A 19,630-nucleotide genomic window follows, 5' to 3' on the forward strand; every position below is an offset into this window, starting at 1 on the left:
AAGAAACCTGAGACAAGAATTGTATGGAAGACTTATGGAAGTAAATATATAAATGACCAAAAACAAAGAAAATGTATTGAATTATAGTAGACAGGCATAGATGCAAATTAAAAACATTACAAGGCAATGCTGTATACCTAGTAAAAAGCTAAAATTTAAAGATTAACAACTCCAAATGTTAGACTAGAGCATTTAGACTCCTATGCAATGTTGCTGGAAGTATAAATTGGTATAATCATTTTGAAAAACAGTTTGGCATTATCTCCTCAAGGTGATAATACTGTGACCCAACCATTCTACTTGTCTCTATAGAATATGTTCAAAAATGTGTATACCAACATCATTTGTAGATTTTACACTGGAAGTAACTCAAATGTCAGTTGGTTACAGAATGGATAACCAAGAGGTTGGGGGGAGGGGAAGAATGGATAAACAAGTTGTAGCGTATTCCTATAATGGAATACTATGTAGCGAAGAAAACCAACAAACCAAAGTTACATGCAACAGCTTCCATTGATTTCACAAACATAATGTTGAATGAAAAAAGCTGGATAGAAAATAATACATGTAGGGGTGCCTGGGTGGCTCAGTCATTAAGCGTCTGCTTTCAGCTCAGGTCATGATCCCAGGGTCCTGGGATCGAGCCCGCATCAGGTTCTCTGCTCCGCAGGAAGCCTGCTTCTCCCTCTCCCACTCCCCCTGCTTGTGTTCCTTCTCTCACTGTGTCTCTCTCTGTCAAATAAATAAATAAAATCTTTAAAAATAAAAAAAGAAAATAATACATGTAGTATGTTTCCATTTATATAAAATTCAAAAATGGGCAAAACAAAATTACTGTATTAGAAATTCAAATAGTGGTTGTTTGGGCTGCTATAAGAACCATATACTATAATAAACATAAAACATAAACTGGGTGACTTAAACAACTCTCACAGTCCTGGAGGCTGGGAAGTAAAATCAAGGTGCTATACATTTGGTGTTTGATGAGGGCCTGCTTCCTGGTTCATAGACTGTCATCTTATTATAAGCAGAAGGGGTGAGGGGTCTCTTAGGGGTCTCTGTTATAAAGGCACTAATCTTATCCATGAGGGTTCCATCATCATGACCTAATCACGCCCCAAAGGCCCTACCTCCAAATACTATCACTTTGGGGATTAGGCTTCAACATGAATTTGGGAGTGGGTGGACACAAACATTCACTCTATAGCAGTGGTTATTTTCAGGGAAAAGAAGAGGTAGTGATTGGGAGGGTGAATAGGAGAGCTTGTGTTCCTGGAGTTCTTGTATGTGATCACTTTGTGATAATTGATCAAGCTATACTTACAAGATTTGTGTATTTTTCTGTATGTAAATTTTACTTTCCAAAATAAATTTTAAAAATTTAAACCAGAAAAGAAGGAAGGAAGAGACAGATAAGAGGAAAGAAGGAAGGTAAAATGATGGTTTAAACCAGACTGAAAAATATCTTTTTAAAAGAAATTTTATTATGTTTCTTTATTCCCTTTGCTTCTATGACTAGATTGGAAAGGGATACTGGCAGCCTTGTCCCTGTGGCTGGTTGGGCACATGAATCCAGCATCTGTTCCTTACATCTGGTCATGTCATTCTCTCTATCCACAGGCAGGTTGCCATCTAAAATTTGCAGGATTAGGTTCAGGGGAAACTCAAGATCTCATTTATGTTCCTAGTTCAAACTATGTTCTCATACTTGCTTGAAATAAGTGTGGAACTTCATTAAAAATTTTTTTTTACAATCAGCATTCTATGTGTTTTCCATCACATTTCAAATAGTATTGTTTTAAAATAAACACAAACACTTAAAAGGCAGAGAAAGGGAAAGGAAATGACAGGGGACAGAGTAGGAGTGGCCAGAAAGATAGGAGAAAACTTGGAAGATTGTGGCCTCACTGAAGCTAAGGGAAGAAAGTGTTTCAAAGAGGAAATGGTGTGGACAACAGAAACAGATGCTAAAGAGAGTTCAAATGAGATCAGAATTGGGAAGATCTTTTAGGTTTAAGGAGTTGCTTTTGGGGAATGCCGAAGACTGAAACCATGAAGAAATAGTTTGAGGAGTGAATGAGAGGTGAATTCTTAGAAGCCTGATTTTAAAGGTGTTGAGAAGAAGGGTGATAACCCATGAAAGATCTTGGAGAAAAATAAGATGTAATTTTTTTAACCATATTTTTATGCTCTTAAAGTCAGTCCTTTCCTCTGAGCTTTGATATTTTCTTTTCACTGAGATTTTTTTTTAATAATAAAAATACACGTATAAGCACTTTCATAAAAACTTTAATCCATCTGGAAATTATTTTGATGACATAAAGTAGCAATGTAAATAGAGTTTTCTTTCCCTAATTAGCTAATTATCCCAACACTATTTCATGTTGGCCAGTGGACAACTCACCAGCCATCCTGAGAAAACCTTTCTAAGAGAATTCTTTATCCAAATGAAAGAGTCACTCTGCCTTTGGCTTTGCTCTGCCTACATGTGGGTCTTATACTTTTTGATCCCTAATCATCTATTCATACTTTATTTCCCAGTATAGTATGGGGGTTTCTTAGGTGAGTGTTGTCTTTTACAGGATGTGACCTTGTTCCTGCCAGAGTGGGAGGATGGGCATTTTTACCTTGCCAAGTACTATGACAAATTGATGCCCATGGTCACAGACAACAAAATGGAAAAGCAGGGTGATCTCATTCGGTATATAGTTCTTCATTTTGGCAGGTAAGTGTGAGAACTGATGTGTGCTGATTAAATATGTCAGAGTGACTCTTGATCTTGAACTGTTATCACAGGTTTTAGTGTATTCAGGATGTTTTCTGCTTTACCACTGATTCAGTCTTTAACCTTAGATGAGATATAAATTTTTTCTTTGTAGCATTCTTTATTCCGTTTAAAAAATAACTTTATTAATGGAAAAAGTAAGGTGCATTTATATTTTTAAATTCCATAGTACCAATATTATACAATGAAAATTAAGTGTCCTTCCCATTCCAGACCCTCATCTCCTGAGTCCCCCACACTAGAATTCCAGAAGATCCTAAATGTAATATATTTATTGGTTATAATTACCAATGGGATGTCTCCTTCCTGCCCATTCTGCTAAGAAATACTATATATGTAAATGATTTTCACATTAGTCTTGTAGAAAGAGCTTATCTCTTAGACTAGATAACAGGTAAAATATAACTTGATTTTATATATTAGTGTATTGTAATCACAGTGTATTATCTCATGCCTGTTTATATTTTCACATATTATTTCCTAAGAAGTAATAATGACAGGGGCGCCTGGGTGGCTCAGTCGTTAAGCGTCTGTCTTCGGCTCAGGTCATGATCCCGGGGTCCTGGGATCGAGCCCCGCGTCGGGCTCTCCGCTCTGCAGGAAGCCTGCTTCTCCCTCTCCTGCTCCCCCTGCTTGTGTTCCCTCTCTCGCTGTGTCTCTCTCTGTCAAATAAATAAATAAAATCTTTAAGAAAAAAAAAAAGTAATAATGACATTCCATTCATTCTTTTTAAGATTTTATTTATTTATTTGAAAGAGCAAGCATGTGAGCACGAGGTGGGGAGGGACAGGAGGAGAAGCAGACTCCCTGCTGAGCAGGGAGCCCAATGTGGGGCTTGATCCCAGGACCCTGAGATCATGACCAGAGCCAAAGGCAGCTTAACCAACTGAGCCACCCAGGTGCCCCATGTCAAGGATACTTTTAGATAATTATTTGATCCTGCAAACATTTTCTGTTTATATCTGTCAAGTGGTAGTTTAAGTCTTTACATTTTAATCCATCTAATGTGAAAAAAGCACTATGTTAATAACATCTTTTCTATATAATTGCAGATCTCTACAATATGGAAACCAATTCATATATCAGTCAATGCCACGAATGTTATCACTATGGCTTGATTTTGGTGCTAAGGCATATGAGTGGGAAAAAGGTATAAATTTTTATGTAAAAATTTTAAGGGATAAAATTTTAACTTTGGTATAAAGTCACATTTGGCTTGACAGTCTAACTTACAAAAAGCTAGGAATGAATTTGATAAATCAGATTGAATATAAGTGTGAGCAAGAATGTTAACAAAGAGGAGAAACATTAAACACGTAGACATGTTGCAGTTCAAGGCTGCAAATTAGAATCTGCTCATTCCTTCCTGAACCTAACACATATTGAGAGAAACTAGTTTAAGCCAAATAATGTACCCTAAAAATTTTAGTGGAATGTGGTTTGTTCTGTGTTTCTAATGAAAATTAATAGCCCTTGAGTTTTTTAATGGCTCTAAATATGTTTTCCTATTTAGACAAAGACAATTATGTTCACAATTTGGCAAGTGATCTAGCTTTGGGTGTGGGAATAATGTATATTGTAAAGTTGTTTTTCAAACAGAATTTTTCTTCTGTGAAATGAACTGATATACTGTTTTTTTCTTCTCTGTTTTTTTAACTTTGATTTTTTTCCAGCTGGCCGTTCCGATCGTGTACAAATGAGAAATGATTTAGCTAAAATAAACAAGGTTATCACAGAGCACACAAATCATTTAGCACCATACCAGTTTTTGACAGCTTTTTCACAGTTGATCTCCCGAATTTGTCATTCTCATGATGAGGTTTTTGTTGTCTTGATGGAAATTATAGCCAAAGTGTTTCTTGCCTATCCTCAACAAGCAATGTGGATGATGACAGCTGTGTCAAAGGTAATACAGTAATCCTGACAGTGTCTTTTTCCATTTTATATGGCATTTATTATTTAATGCTAATATGAAGATGCAAGTTCCAGTGTTTCTTTCTTAGATTAATAGCAAAACATAAATTTTAAATACTTGAAAAAAGAAATTAAAGCATTGTGTATCATTTTAAAATTCAGAAATATTTACCATATCAAATGAAAGGACTAGTATGTTAAGATCAAAGAATTCAGCATGTTTTTTCTCTATGAAGTCAAATAAACTGTTAGTGCTTGGTATAAAATGGTAGACTATTTTTTCAAAGTGTTTTATCCAAAGTATTTAAACTATTAATAATAGAAAAACTTTATTGCATTATTAATGGGCATTTATAAGGTGGTAATATATCTAATTGTAAATATTTAGAGAATTTGGAAAATACACAGATACAAAAAAGAAAACTAAAATTCACTAATTCTACTATTGATAGTCTTCTCTATTTTTGTGTGTGTATTTTCTACGCATATTTTAATGCCAAATTTGGATTATAGAGATAAATAATTTGATATTTTTCACCTAACACTGTTACCACAGCATGCTCCTATGCATTAATTATTCTTTGAAGACACAATTTTAATAATTATGTAAAATTCTATAGTAGTTAGTCTATAATTATTTTCAATAATTTATTTAACTGTTGTGTTTCCATTTTTTTGCTCTTGTAATAAATACATTTAGACACATTTATATTTATTCTCATTTCTGATTATTCCACCAGGATAGATTCTAAGAAGGGAATTCAGGAGGTCATAGGATAACAGCATTTTTATGGTTGTTGAGAGCATTGCCAAATTGATTTCCAGGAAATTTGAATCAACATAAATTCTCATCATGAACACTTTTTAAGTTGATTTGTGTCTATCAAAATTCTGGGTTTTTTAAAAAGATCTTGTATAAAATTACATTTACTTCTTTTATGACAGTCTTCTTATCCCATGCGTGTGAACAGATGCAAGGAAATCCTAAATAAAGCTATTCATATGAAAAAATCCTTAGAAAAATTTATTGGAGATGCAACTCGCCTAACAGACAAGCTTTTGGAATTGTGCAATAAACCGGTATGATCATAAATCTTCCTACTTACAGACCAGTGTTGGATCATTTATATAAAACTTCTCTGATTTTAGCTGGTTTTCTTTCATTTGACTTAATTCAGTTAAAATTCAAACATAAGTGGGTATACACATACATAAAAATTCATTAAATTATATACTTTAAATATGTGCAGTTTACCTTAATAAAGAGGTTTTTAAAATTTCTAACATGTCCCTCTCTCAAATTTATACTTCAAAATTTCTAAAGCTTTTCTTAGTGTAGATTCTGAGAGTAAATTATCCATATTAATTAGAAATAATTTAAGTAGAGGGATATGAAATAAGCTGTAAAAATATAAGTATGTAAAATACTCAAAGTTGTCTCTATTATTATTTTGTGTCATAGCTTTAAATTTTCAAAACTTATATATATTAAGTTTTGAATACATACCTACATATATGAGAGGAAAGAAGATTGGAGTTTTGGTTTTCATTTCATTTCATTCTCAGTACACACTTATTTCATTACCTGTTGACAGGCACTAATGCTAAGTGAAACAAAGATAAAGAAGGCATGTTCTCCTGCATTGAGGTGCTGAGAGTGTTCTAGGGAACTAAGCACATGGTTATCATCTCATTTAATAACTACTTTTTTCAGTATACTTGTGTCTAGAGTATGAACATGCTGACAGGAGTAACATTCTTTTGCTCAAGGAAATAGAGGTGCTGATAGTGTTCTAGGGAACTAAGCAGATGGTTATCATCTAGTTTAATAACTACTTTTTTCAGTATACTTGTGTCTAGAGTATGAATATGCTTACAGGAGTAACACACTCTTTTGCTCAAGGAAATAGAAGGGAAAAAAATCCCTAAATATATATATATATATATATATATATATATAGAAAAGGAGTAAGGATAATTATGAGGAAGGGGAGAGAGACTCTTTACAGGTAAATAGCTAGATTTCACTTTACAAATATTCAGTCTATTAGCTGTTAATAGGTGAGAAAACACAGACTATTCTATTTTTCACCTTCCTTTTATCAGTAAACACCTTGAAAGAGTAATCTGTTTTTGTTATCTATTTTACTCCTCTTTGACCTCTGATGCACTTAGCATTATCAAAGACAACGTTATGATAATGGCCAACATTTACTAAACACTGGCACTTTTCTAAGTGCTTTATGTGTACAGGTTTTCAGTTCTTTATCTGAAATTTTTGTGACCAGCGAGGCTGCATTTAGGAATTCTAAATTTTTAAGATTTTTTAAGGTAATGTAGTATATGTACTCAATATTGAGTCTCCCTACCTAGAGTATTCTGATAGAGTATCCCATAGTCAGTTACATAACTGTTTCTGCAATGAAACATACTAATCTTTAAGTGAGAAGTTCAGTTAAATGAGATTTGGTACAAAAAAAAAAGGTTTGATTTACACAGCTCTTTGGATTTGGTAATGTCTGATAATAGATTGTAGGCCTTTATTGTCTCCTTTAGTCATTAAACAGTCCTGTGGTATAGATATGATTACCGATAAGGCAAAAGAGTACAGAGAGGGTAAAATGAGATATATAATAAATTCTTAGAAAACTGCTGACTGCTTAACCATTGTAACTAAAATACTGTAGAAGTAAAATTTTTGTTTTGGTTGAAAATAAGTGTTCTATAATTCAAGGTAAACCCAGAGAAATTAAAATGTACTATTTTCTTTCCCCAGGTGGATGGAAGTAGTTCCACATTAAGCATGAGCACTCATTTTAAAATGCTTAAAAAGCTGGTAGAGGAACCAACATTTAGTGAAATCCTCATTCCTTTACAATCAGTCATGATACCTACTCTTCCATCAATTCCGGGTGCCCATGCTAACCATGAGCCATTTCCTGGGCATTGGGCCTATATCTCAAGCTTTGATGATATGGTAAACTTCAGTGTTATGTAACTGTAACTATGATTTTAAAATTTAATTAAGCTAAAATTTTCAAATTAGGTTTTTTTAAAAGTGTTTTTCTCAGAGACTAAGTGCATTTTATTTGCAAAGAAAAAAATGATTAGAAATACAGAAAAGTAAAACTCTCTTATATTGCTGGGATAAAATTAAATGTTAAAAATGCTATGTTCCCAGTATCTGTGACCTATAAAAATATCCATATGGAAAAGATTGATACTTTTCTAATGTGTATTATAATGAATGAGAGCCTTGCATCTTAAATAGTATAATAGGGAGATGGTTCCTTCACAATTTTTAGCTTTTCATGTCCTCCAATGAATACATTTTCTCTCCTAAACTTCTCTAGTACATATTGCTAACATTACATGTCTGTTTCTAATCAGTTACTACCTTTGTATTGTCAACTTTTCAACCATATACATTTATCTTCCTTCCCCTGTGTATTATAAGATATACACACACATGTGTTCATGCTTATTCTCCTTTTAATCTTCTACAACCCCTAGGACAGTGTCTTAAAAAAAAAAAACCCATGTTCAACTGAGTATTTTGATTTTTTAGATGCATGTATTGTTTTAGTATAATTATTATTTTTCACAGTTTGATTTTTCCATACTTTGTTTCATCCTAAAAATGGAGAAGAACAAAATACAGTTTTTGCTTATACTTTAGGAGGAAGCAAAATTCAGCTAAGAAGAGCTTGATTTTTTTTTTTAAGTATAAATGTGACTATAAATATGTGACTATTTTAAGTATGTGGTACTAGAGCATTTTTTTTTTTTTAAGATTTTTATTTATTCATTTGACACAGAGAGAGACAGCAAGAGAGGGAACACAAGCAGGGGGAGTGGGAGAGCGAGAAGCAGGCTTCCCGCTGAGCAGTGAGCCTGATGCGGGGCTCAGTCCCAGGATCCTGGGATCATGACCTGGGCTGAAGGCAGATGCCCAACGACTGAGCCACCCAGGCACCCCATACTAGAGCATTTCTAAGTAAATAATTTTGAAAACTGTTCCAGTAATTCTATGTATCAAACATTTGTTTAATTGCTTCAGAGCCAGATACTAAACCACATAATGAAATCATTCTTACTCACTTACAGTCATGCTTTGTTTTTAAATTAATAGGATTCAGCTTATTAACCCACCTCATTAGGTGGACTTGATTTTGGAATAGTTTCTTTTTTCAAAAATCAAGTTACATTAAATTGATAAGCATTTTTTACCACTAAAGATATTTAAAAACAATGTCTTCAGCTCTAAAGACAGGTTCTAAAAACTGTTTCAAAAATCTTTTAGGGGAGCCTGGGTAGCTCAGTTGAGTGACTTCCTTTGGTTCAGGTCATGATCCTACGGTCCTGGGATCCAGATCTGCATCAGGCTCCCCACTCAGTGGAGAGTCTGCTTCTCCCTCTGCCCCTCCCCGCTGCCTGTGCGTGCACTCTCTCTCTCTCTCATTCTCTCTCAAATAAATAAAATCTTAAAAAAAAATCTTTTAAATATTGTGGCTGTCCTAAAGAGGCTGCCTAAATTTGAATGTGTAAGTACTTATATTGAAGTAATCCTTTTACTTTATAGCCATACCTAATGGGTGACAATGGGTCTCTGTTCATGGGCATTCTTTTCATACATCATCGGTGATTATGATAAAAGAAATTAGTAAAATAATAAACTTACTACACAATATAGGTTATTATATTCTTTTTGTTAGGTAATACAGTATTTATATATAAAAATTTAAACAAAGAATCTTGACCTTAACTTATATATAATTCATTATCTTTTAGGTGGAAATTCTTGCTTCTCTTCAGAAACCAAAGAAGATCTCCTTGAAAGGATCAGATGGAAAGTTCTACATCATGATGTGTAAGCCAAAAGATGACCTGAGAAAGGATTGTAGACTAATGGAATTCAATTCTTTGATTAATAAGGTTTGGAGATAGTTTGCTTTAATTTTAGAATTACCGTAATTACTATCATGTGATACAAGCTTTTCACAATGCAAATAGATCATTCTTAAAAAGAGAGTGAAATGTACTGCCTTTTTTGTTTTCACTTAAATTTTTTTTTTTTTTAAAGATTTTATTTATTTATTTGACAGAGAAAGACACAGCGAGAGAGGGAACACAAACGGGGAGTGGGAGAGGGAGAAGCAGACTCCCTGCCGAGCAGGGAGCCCGATGCGGGACTCGATCCAGGGACTCCAGGATCATTACCTGAGCCGAAGGCAGTCGCTTAACCAACTGAGCCACCCAGGCGCCCCTCACTTAATTTTTTTAATTTTTAATTGGGATAAAACTTACCATTTTATCAACCACTTTTAACAGTTCAATTCAGTGACATTAAGTACATACACATTTTTGTGCAACTATGACCACCATCCCACTCCATAACATTTTTCATCTTCCCAAATGAAACTCTCCTGTCAATAAACAATAACCCCTCATTCCCTTCCTCCCTAGCCTCTGGTAACCACCATTCTACTTTCTATCTCCTGAATTTGACTACTCTAGGTACCTTGTAGAAGTGGAATCATGTATTTTTTGTCCCTTTTCCTGGCTTATTTCACTTAGCATTGTCTTCAGGGTTCATCCATGTTATATCATGTGTCAGAATTTTTTTCCTGAATAAGGCTGAATAATATACCATTGTATGTGTATACTGCATTTTGTTTATTCATTGATCTGTCAGTGGACACTTGGGATTGCTTCCACCTTTTGCTATTGTGAATAATATTGTTATGAACATAGGTGGATAAATAGCTCTTTGAATCCCTTCTTTCAGTCTTTTGAATATTTACCCAGAAATGGAATTGCTGGTTTCATGTAACTTTTTACTTTAAATAATAAGATTACTTTTATTATATTGAGAAAAATGTGTAACACATGTTAGGGAAAATATTTTCTATGTAATGTTTAAATTATCTGTAATAGACTATCAGATGTATTTATGTTTTAGTGCTAGACAAAAGATGTTAGGTTCTGTTTTGGGGGGGGTGTTTGTTTTTAAAGATTTATTTATTTATTTTAGAGAGAGAGTGTGTGTGCAGGGGCTGGGGAGGGGCAGAGGGAGAGGGAGAGAGAGAATCTCAAGCAGACTGCTGCAGGGCTTGATCTCACAACCCTGAGATCATGACCTGAGCTGAAAGCAAGAGTTGGATGCTTAACCAGCTGAGCACACAGCTGCCCCTAGGTTCTGTTTTTATCAACACGCTGCTTAAAGGTGATCATTAGTATTTTTTTCAGTACATTTGGTAAGTGCTTGATTTCTGTTGCAGAGATAATATGAGAAATCTTATTAAGGGTTTATTATAAATGGATGACCTTAGGTATTTTGAATTAGTCTGTGGCCAGGTATTTGTAAATGCGTAGCATCTGTTTTTTCCATTGGTAAAAATTAAACCATACAACAGAAAGATGAAATTTAATTATTCTTTTTATAAACTTTTTGTCCCTCCTCTATCTTCTCCCCACATTTCACTGGTACCTCTTTAATTAGCAGGAAAAGTTACGGACTTTAAACATAGAAAAGATAGAGCAACAGATAAGTTCATTTTTAAAAAAGAATAACTATGGTTTGTACTTAGTGTAATCAAAAATAATTTAAAAATTAGTATCACAGTAAAAATCCATTTCAAAGGCACTATAAAGTGAAGGATTATTTTTTATTTAAAGTGTTTAGGGGGCACCTGGGTGGCTCAGTTGGTTAAGCGACTGCCTTCGGCTCAGGTCATGATCCTGGAGTCCCGGGATCGAGTCCCGCATCGGGCTCCCTGTTCAGCAGGGAGTCTGCTTCTCCCTCTGACCCTCCTCCCTCTCATGCTCTTTGTCTCTCATTCTCTCTGTCTCAAATAAATAAATAAAATCTTTAAAAAAAATAAATAAATAAAGTGTTTAGAAAATTGGAAACCTAACTGACTGTTAAACCATTAGTATGTTCATCTGAAGCTCCCTTGAGTGTTTTTCTGGTTAGCAGTATCAGCTGGCCTGGCTTCAGTTTATAAATTTATCCTAATCAGCTTTGTTACTGATTATTTCATTACTGTTCCCCCACATTGCTGTGGTAAAATACAATAGCCTGATTGTGAAAAATTACAGTCTGTGTTGGTCTAGGAGACCACAAACTGATCTTTATATGTCATCCTAATGCTGTACTGTTTGGCTGACATTTATGTAACCTATTTATTCCTAAAGTTTAAAATATGTTTTTGTTAGTGATTGTGCTTTTGAATTGGATGGGTTGCAATCATAGTTGTGTGCTTAGTTTGTTTATTTCATACGGTTTCAGAATTATACAAAATACTGTTTATCCTTACCTAGAATAATTCAGAATTAATCCGATGAGATGTAAAAAGCTTTCTTCTGCTAGGAGACAGTTTTTCAAATGAAACCAAGATATTAAATTGCAAGAATAAAATGACATTTGAGGATATTATAAAACTCATACGTTTTTGTTTAGATAATCAAAATTAGGGGCGCCTGGGTGGCTTAGTCGGTTAAGCATCTGCCTTTGGCTCAGGTCATGATCCCGGGGTCCTGGGATCGAGCCCCGTGTCGGGCTCCCTGCTCAGTGGGAGGCCTGCTTCTCCCTCTCCCACTCCCCCTGCTTGTGTTCCCTCTCTCGCTGTCTCTCGCTCTCTGTCTCTCTGTCAAATAAGTAAATAAAAAATCTTAAAAAAAAAATTAAACAGCAGTCTTGGTGCCTAAGGACTTAATACTTCAGTAACATCTATGAAGCAATAAAAAATTAAAGAACATTTTGTCATTGTTAAATATACAGGTATAATATTTTGAACACAATATTACATTAACAGTGAATAATTAAAACAAGGGACTTGCCCAAGGCTTTTTTAATGATTTGGAAAAAGACTATAGATACTATCCCAGTAGCTTCCTTCCCTACCATTCTGAAGAATTATTCATCTATACCACATAGTAAACTTTAACGGAGTTTCTTTTGCTATGAAATGAATAATCTTTAGATATATTTGACATACATTTGGAAATTTTGAATTTTTAAGTTTATGTGTGTTTTTTTTTTTTAATAGTGCTTAAGAAAAGATGCAGAATCTCGTAGAAGAGAACTTCATATCCGAACATATGCAGTTATTCCCCTGAATGATGAATGTGGGATTATTGAATGGGTTAACAACACTGCTGGCTTGAGACCTATTCTGACCAAACTATATAAGGAAAAGGGTACTAAAATTAATTCTTAAAATATAAATATATAATATGACTATAAAATCTGCCAATATGTATAATTAATATTAACATATGTTGTTATACCTTTTTTTTATAAGCCATAGTAGAATTTCTAGGTCAAATGAGATTCTGTATACACAAGTACTTATGTGTTTTTCTTCCTAATGTTCTAATCCCTTCTTTATCCCAAAAGAATTTGATGTAGCTTATAAGAATGTATATGAAAATTTGTTTTTCACAAAGATATTGGTTAGCAATTTTGAAACTACTTCATGTGTATACTTACCTTTAGCAAATAAATATCTATATGTGGATAATGAGAGCTACCTTTTTCACTGTGAGAGAAAGAAAAGGAAAGGGAAGCCTAAAATAGAGTATTAGATTGGAATTAGAGTCTCCACCTGGCCAGACCTGGGATAATTTGGGCAACAAAATAATGATATAGTATTAGGTTATAACTCATGGAATAAAATAAATAGATATGAATCCACACTGATATAAATAAATAATAAATAAGTAGGGATGTAGGAACAGTTCTTCCTTACAATAGAATTGCAGTGAATAAATGTAGAGAAAATGATGGAAATAGAAAATAACCAATTAGCAAGTACCACAGTAATAATTGTTGCAGGCAGTGAATATCAATGGATCCTGAAATGAATGAGCAAAAGTATGATGAGAAGCAGGTTATTTGTAGGGTCTCAAAGTATCTCCTCACAACATACTTATTGATTATAAAGGGGAAAAAAATAGTAACTTTACAGTGGAGAAACAAAAATATAACTGGTTAGAACTCTTAAAAAATGTCAAGGTAATGAAAGACAAAGACAGAAATTTCCCAGATTTGACGACATTAAGGAGACATGACAGCTGAATGTAATATGGGATCCTGGATTGGATCCTGGCCCAGAAAAAAAGACAGTAGTGGGACAGTTGGTGAAATTTGAATAAGGTCTGAAGGTTAGTTAATAATATTGTAACTATCAATTTCCTAATTTAGGTAATTGTGCTATTATTATAAAAGACATGAACATTAAGAATAGCTGGGTGAAGAGTATATGGGAATTCTTTGTGTCATTTATGCGATTTTTTTGTAAGTCTAAAGCTGTTTCAAAATAAAGAAATTTTAAATGCATATGATGCAGTACATTAAAAGTAAATAGATCAAGTTATCAGAATAAGGTAGAAAATAAGTGTATTTGTTTCCCTAGGGCTGCTGTAACAAAGTACTGCAAACAACAGATGTATTCTCTCACAATTCAGGAGGCTATGAGTCCAAAATCTTGGTGTCAGTAGGGCCAGATCTCTGATAACTCAAGGGGAGAATCTCTTCCATGCCTTTCTGTCAGCTTCTGTCTCCAGCAATCTTTGACGTGCCTTAGTTTTATAGATGGATCACTTCACTTTTTCTCCTTTCTGTCATCACACAGTGTTCTCCCTAAGTCTATATGTCTCTGTTTTCTCTTCCTATATAATATTTTATGTACTAGTCATATTATAATAAGGGCCCACCCTAATGACTTCCTCTTAACCTCATTACATGGGCACAGCCCTCTCTTTCAAGGTCGCATTCACAGGTACCAGGGGTTAGGACTTAAACACATTTTTTTGAGGGTACAGTTTAACCCATAACAATAAGTGGTATTGATAAATTACTATATTACTGTGCTAAGTATGTTATATACTTTATTGTTTATTGTTAAGAAGTCTGATTATCCCTATTTCATGTACAGTGCCAGAGGTTAAGTAACTTATCCAAGTTCACAAAGCTGATAAGTTGCAGAGCTGAAACTCAAAGACTGGACTCTTATTCCAAGGAACCTGCTATTGACTATTTTATTGGAAAGATAAAATATTGTGTGTTTTAGTTATTGTTTTTGGATTTTTAAAAGTAATTTAAAAAAATTTTTTTTAATATCATGAACACACGGGAATTATATAACATTTGAGCCTAAAAACCTCAAATCTCAAACTTGTTCATAAAACTTTTGGCTGTGCTTTGGGTGTAAAAAAGCACCAAACCAAGGTGGGCCTAAAAGGCACTTAATAGACCAGAGTAATATCACCCATCTAATACACGCTCACCATTGTATCAGAAGGAAAAGTTCTGTTTCTCCAGATGATTTGCATTGTACAAGATTAGCTCAAGAACGAGGTACACAATGAAGCTTATAGGCTAGCATTCACACAGAGTAAATTACTTCAAAACACCACTGTAGGTTTTTTAATAATGATTCTGTGTGGACCTATACTACATGCTGAGGAACAGAGAAATCATTATAATTTTAGTGAGGGCTGCAGCATTTTTATAATTCCAATTATTTTATTTAATTTATTTAATTTATTAATCCAATTTAAATTGGATTTATTCTGAGTGATAATTTCTAGAATTAGTTGATTCCAACAACATTAGTTTTAGTTGACATTAATTTTCATCAACAGGAGGCTTCACTTTGGATAAGTATAGAGAAACATAATGTGTTATTTTATTATAATAAGTTTACCTATTTGTTCTTGCTTTTGTATAACAATTTTAATAAAAATAGATTTTTTTAAAAAAATTACCCATTTTCTTATTTGGCTTGTGTGGTTAATGGAAACCACTCCACCTTGCAGGAGTTTATATGACAGGAAAAGAACTTCGCCAGTGTATGTTACCAAAAGCCGCAGCTTTGTCTGAAAAACTCAAAGTATTCCGAGAATTTCTCCTACCCAGGCATCCTCCTGTTTTTCACGAGTGGTTTCTGAGGACATTCCCTGATCCTACATCATGGTAAGTTACCAAGAGGATAATACATTGTTATGGTTTAATGTTTTAAAAAATATTTTAGATTTATGTTGCCTCATGTGGCATAAGGATATTTGATAAGCATTGTGTTTTCTTTAGGTACAGTAGCAGATCAGCATACTGTCGTTCCACAGCGGTTATGTCAATGGTTGGCTATATCCTGGGGCTTGGAGACCGTCATGGTGAAAACATTCTCTTTGATTCTTTGACTGGTGAATGTGTACATGTGGATTTCAACTGTCTCTTCAATAAGGTAAATGATGTGACTTACTCTAGTAATTGTATGTTTACTCCCAATTACCTTTCCTCAACAGCTGTTTTTCCTAGACATACCCATTGGTTGCAGTTATAGTCACAGTTGAGTCACACTGAGAGTTTGTTGACTGGTTTTGATTGGTGGATCCCTGAGTCCTCAGCAAAGCAACTTAGGATGAAGAGAACTCAGAAGAGTGATACAGTAAAATCAGCCCTGAACTTGAAATCCAAAGGTTCAAGTTCTGACTCAGTTCTTAGTCATGTGAACATGAACCGATCAGTTCATTTTACTGACACTCAGTTTTAGACAGAACAGACCTGGCAGCATATCAGAATCATCTAAGAATTTAAACAAAATACACAGATATCTAGCAGACATCCTAGGAGATTCTATAGGTTCAGAGTGGGGCCTGGGAATAAATTAAGGTGGTTGGACTCTCCCTAAAGCGCCGTCTAATTTTCCAATGTTATGATCCTAGAAGGCAGACAAGTAGGCTAACTCCCTATTTTCTTAATCCCCATTCTCTGTGGATTACCTTCTGCTGTCACAGGAAACCAAGAAGGGTCACAGATACACATGAGATCAAATCAGAAATAAACCACTAGTATATGTTAAATCATACAAGAAAGGAATTTAGGGAAACTCAGTAAGTTTGGGGATAAAAAGGCCTTATGGAAGGCAGGTTGAGAATGGCAGAAAATAAATGAACTGGACTTCATTATATTATATGTTAACATATTCTGTCTGAGGGATATGAGCATCTAACATTTGACTGTTTCTTTCCTTTCCTGCTTTAAAGTGAAAGTCTTAAAAAAGAAAAATATAAGAATATTTGTTTTTATTTTATATTATTCAAGAAGAGCAGTAAGAAAGTTAATATGAGACTAAATGTTGAACGCATAAAAATTTCTCTATAGTAATATTCACTATTGTAATTCAGTGCCTGGTGAGCATCCATCCTCTAGATCAGAGGTAGTTATATGGCTTCTTCATGATAGAGGCCTTTAATGTAGTTAAAAATATAAATATTTTGAGGGTATCTTTGCACTTTTAGAGTCTAGACATGAAGATCTAATTTTTTTGCATAAAGATTTAAAATTTTAACATTGTGACTTTTTAATAAAATGCATTGTTTTAAGGGAGAAACCTTTGAAGTTCCAGAAATTGTTCCATTTCGACTGACTCATAATATGGTTAATGGAATGGGTCCTATGGGAACAGAAGGTCTTTTTCGAAGGGCTTGTGAAGTTACAATGAGGCTGATGCGAGATCAGAGAGAGCCTTTAATGAGGTAATTACCTATGTTTTGTAAACAATTTAACAGTAATCTTGAATGTAATTATTGGTTCCTAAATATGTTTTTTTATACTAGAAGCCACTTTGCATTAAAGTAGATCTTTTTAAATAATAGCTTTATTAAGGAATAACTTACAGTTCATTGCAGCATTATTTACAGTAGCAAGACACAGAAGCAACCTGAGTGTCCATTGATAGATGAATACACACACACTGTGATAATATTCAGCCATAAAAAAGAAGGAAATTTTGCCATTTGCAACAACATAGATAGACCTTGAGGGCATTTATTCATAAGTGAAATAAGTCCTACAGAGAAAAACAAATACCGTGTGAGATCACTTGTATGTGGAGTCTTAAAAAAATAGAACTACCTTATGATCTGATCTGGCAATAGCATTACTGGGTATTTACCAAAAGAATAAAAGAACACGGGGCACCTGGGTGGCTCAGTCGTTAAGCGTCTGCCTTCGGCTCAGGTCATGATCCCAGGGTACTGGGATCGAGCCCCGCATCGGGCTCCCTGCTCTGCGGCAAGCCTGCTTCTCCCTCTCCCACTCCCCCTGTTTGTGTTCCCTCTCTCGCTGTGTCTCTCTCTGTCAAATAAATAAATAAAATCTTTAAAAAAAAAAAAAAAAGAATAAAAGAACACTAATCCAAAGGGATACATGCACCCTGATGTTTATAGCAGCATTATTTACAATAGCCAAGATATGGAAGCAGCCCAGGTGTCCGTCGACAGATGAATGGATAAAGAAGATGTGGTATATATACACAATGGAATATTATTTATCCATAAAAATGAAATTTTGCCATTTGCAATGACATGGATGGAGCTAGAAGAGTATAATGCTAAGTGAAATAAGTCAGAGAAAGAAAAATACCATATGACTTCAGTCATATGTAGAATTTAAGAAACAAACAAGGGAAGGGAAAAAAATAAGAGACAAAACAAGAAACAGACTCTTATTATAGAGAGCAATCTGATGGTTACCAAAGGGGAGGGTCGGGGGGGATGGGTTAAATAGGTGATGGGGATTAGGGAGTACAGTTGTCATGATGTGCACAAGGTGATGTATGGAACTGTTGAATCACTATATTGTACACCTGAAACTAATCTAACACTGTATATTAAGTAACTGGAATTAAAATAAAAACTTAACAAAACCTGAGCAAATAGATACAGAAAACGGTGGTGGCCAGTGGTTGGGGGTAGGGATGGGCAAAATGGATGAAGGTACAAACTTTCAGCTATGAAATAAGTCATGGGAATATTAACTATGGTACAGACTTTCAGCTATGAAATAAATAAGTCATGGGAATATTAACTATGGTGAACATAGTTAATAATACTGTAGTGTATATTTGAAAGTTGCTAAGAGAATAGATATTAAAAGTTCTCATCGCAAGAAAAAAATTTGAAACTTTGTATGGTGATGGATATTAACTAGATTGTGGTGATCCTTCTGCAATATATATACAAATATCAAATCATGTACTCCTAAAACTAATATATGTCCATTATGTCTCAGTTTTTTAAAAGATGTAATTTACATACCGTAAAATTCACTCTTTCAGAGTGTGCATTTCAGTTGTTTTTACTGTATTCCCAAGATTGTACAGCCATCACTGCTATCTAATTATAAAACATTTCATCACTCCCAAAATAAATTAGCAGTCACTCTCCATCCCTACTCCCCTGCCATCTTCTAGCAACCACTAATGTACTTTCTGTCTTAATGGATCAGCCTATTCTGGGCATTTCATGTATAAATAAAATTGTATAACATATGGCATTTTATGTCTGTCTTCTTTCCCTTAACGTGATATTTTCAGGGTTTATCCATGTTATAGCATATATCAGTAATTCATTCTTTTTTATTGCCTAATAATATTCCATTGTATACCACATTTTGGGTTTGTTTGTTTAAGATTTTATTTATTCATTTGAGACAGAGAGATAGAGAGAGAGAGCAGGGGGGAGGCAGAGGGAAAGGGATAAGCAGGCTCCGCACTGAGCCAGGAGCCCAATGTGGGGCTCGATCCCAGGACCCTGGGATCATGACCTGAGCCAAAGGCAGACACTTAACCATCTGAGCCACCCAGGCACCCCTGTATACCACATTTTCTTTGTCCATTCATCAGTTAATGGACATTTGGATTGTTTACATCTTTTGGCTACTGTGAAAAGTCTGTGTATATATGTTTTCAGTTTTCTTGGGTATACCTGGGTGTAGAATAGCTGGGTCACATGTGAACTCTAAGCTTAACATTTTGAGGAACTTTCAAACTGTTTTCCAAAGCAGTTGTGACACTTTACAATTCCACTGGTAATGTATGAAGGTTCCAATTTCTTCACATTTTTTTTTTTTTAAGATTTTAT

At 34.4% G+C, this 19,630-nt stretch overlaps 1 protein-coding gene across 4 annotated transcripts in view; it reads left to right on the forward strand.

Annotated features, from left to right (window-relative positions):
- The window catches only part of ATR (ATR serine/threonine kinase), a 92,066-nt gene that overhangs the window by 67,745 nt on the left and 4,691 nt on the right, over nucleotides 1–19,630 (forward strand). For 3 of the 4 annotated variants that reach the window (XM_045903635.3, XM_045903636.3, XM_045903634.3), the window contains 10 exons: nucleotides 2,583–2,725; nucleotides 3,838–3,935; nucleotides 4,459–4,691; nucleotides 5,645–5,779; nucleotides 7,476–7,676; nucleotides 9,491–9,634; nucleotides 12,751–12,901; nucleotides 15,524–15,680; nucleotides 15,795–15,948; nucleotides 17,091–17,242. In XM_045903635.3, the coding sequence (XP_045759591.1) occupies nucleotides 2,583–2,725; nucleotides 3,838–3,935; nucleotides 4,459–4,691; nucleotides 5,645–5,779; nucleotides 7,476–7,676; nucleotides 9,491–9,634; nucleotides 12,751–12,901; nucleotides 15,524–15,680; nucleotides 15,795–15,948; nucleotides 17,091–17,242 (1,568 nt within the window). Of the gene's footprint in view, nucleotides 1–2,582; nucleotides 2,726–3,837; nucleotides 3,936–4,458; nucleotides 4,692–5,644; nucleotides 5,780–7,475; nucleotides 7,677–9,490; nucleotides 9,635–12,750; nucleotides 12,902–15,523; nucleotides 15,681–15,794; nucleotides 15,949–17,090; nucleotides 17,243–19,630 lie in introns of those variants that run through there. The other variant, XR_010410259.1, reaches the window with a different exon arrangement.

The sequence above is a fragment of the Mirounga angustirostris genome, unplaced genomic scaffold (assembly GCF_029215605.1).
Source record: "Mirounga angustirostris isolate CCGP_5_RB_7025 unplaced genomic scaffold, mMirAng1.0.hap1 SCAF_1, whole genome shotgun sequence".
NCBI lineage: Eukaryota > Metazoa > Chordata > Mammalia > Carnivora > Phocidae > Mirounga > Mirounga angustirostris.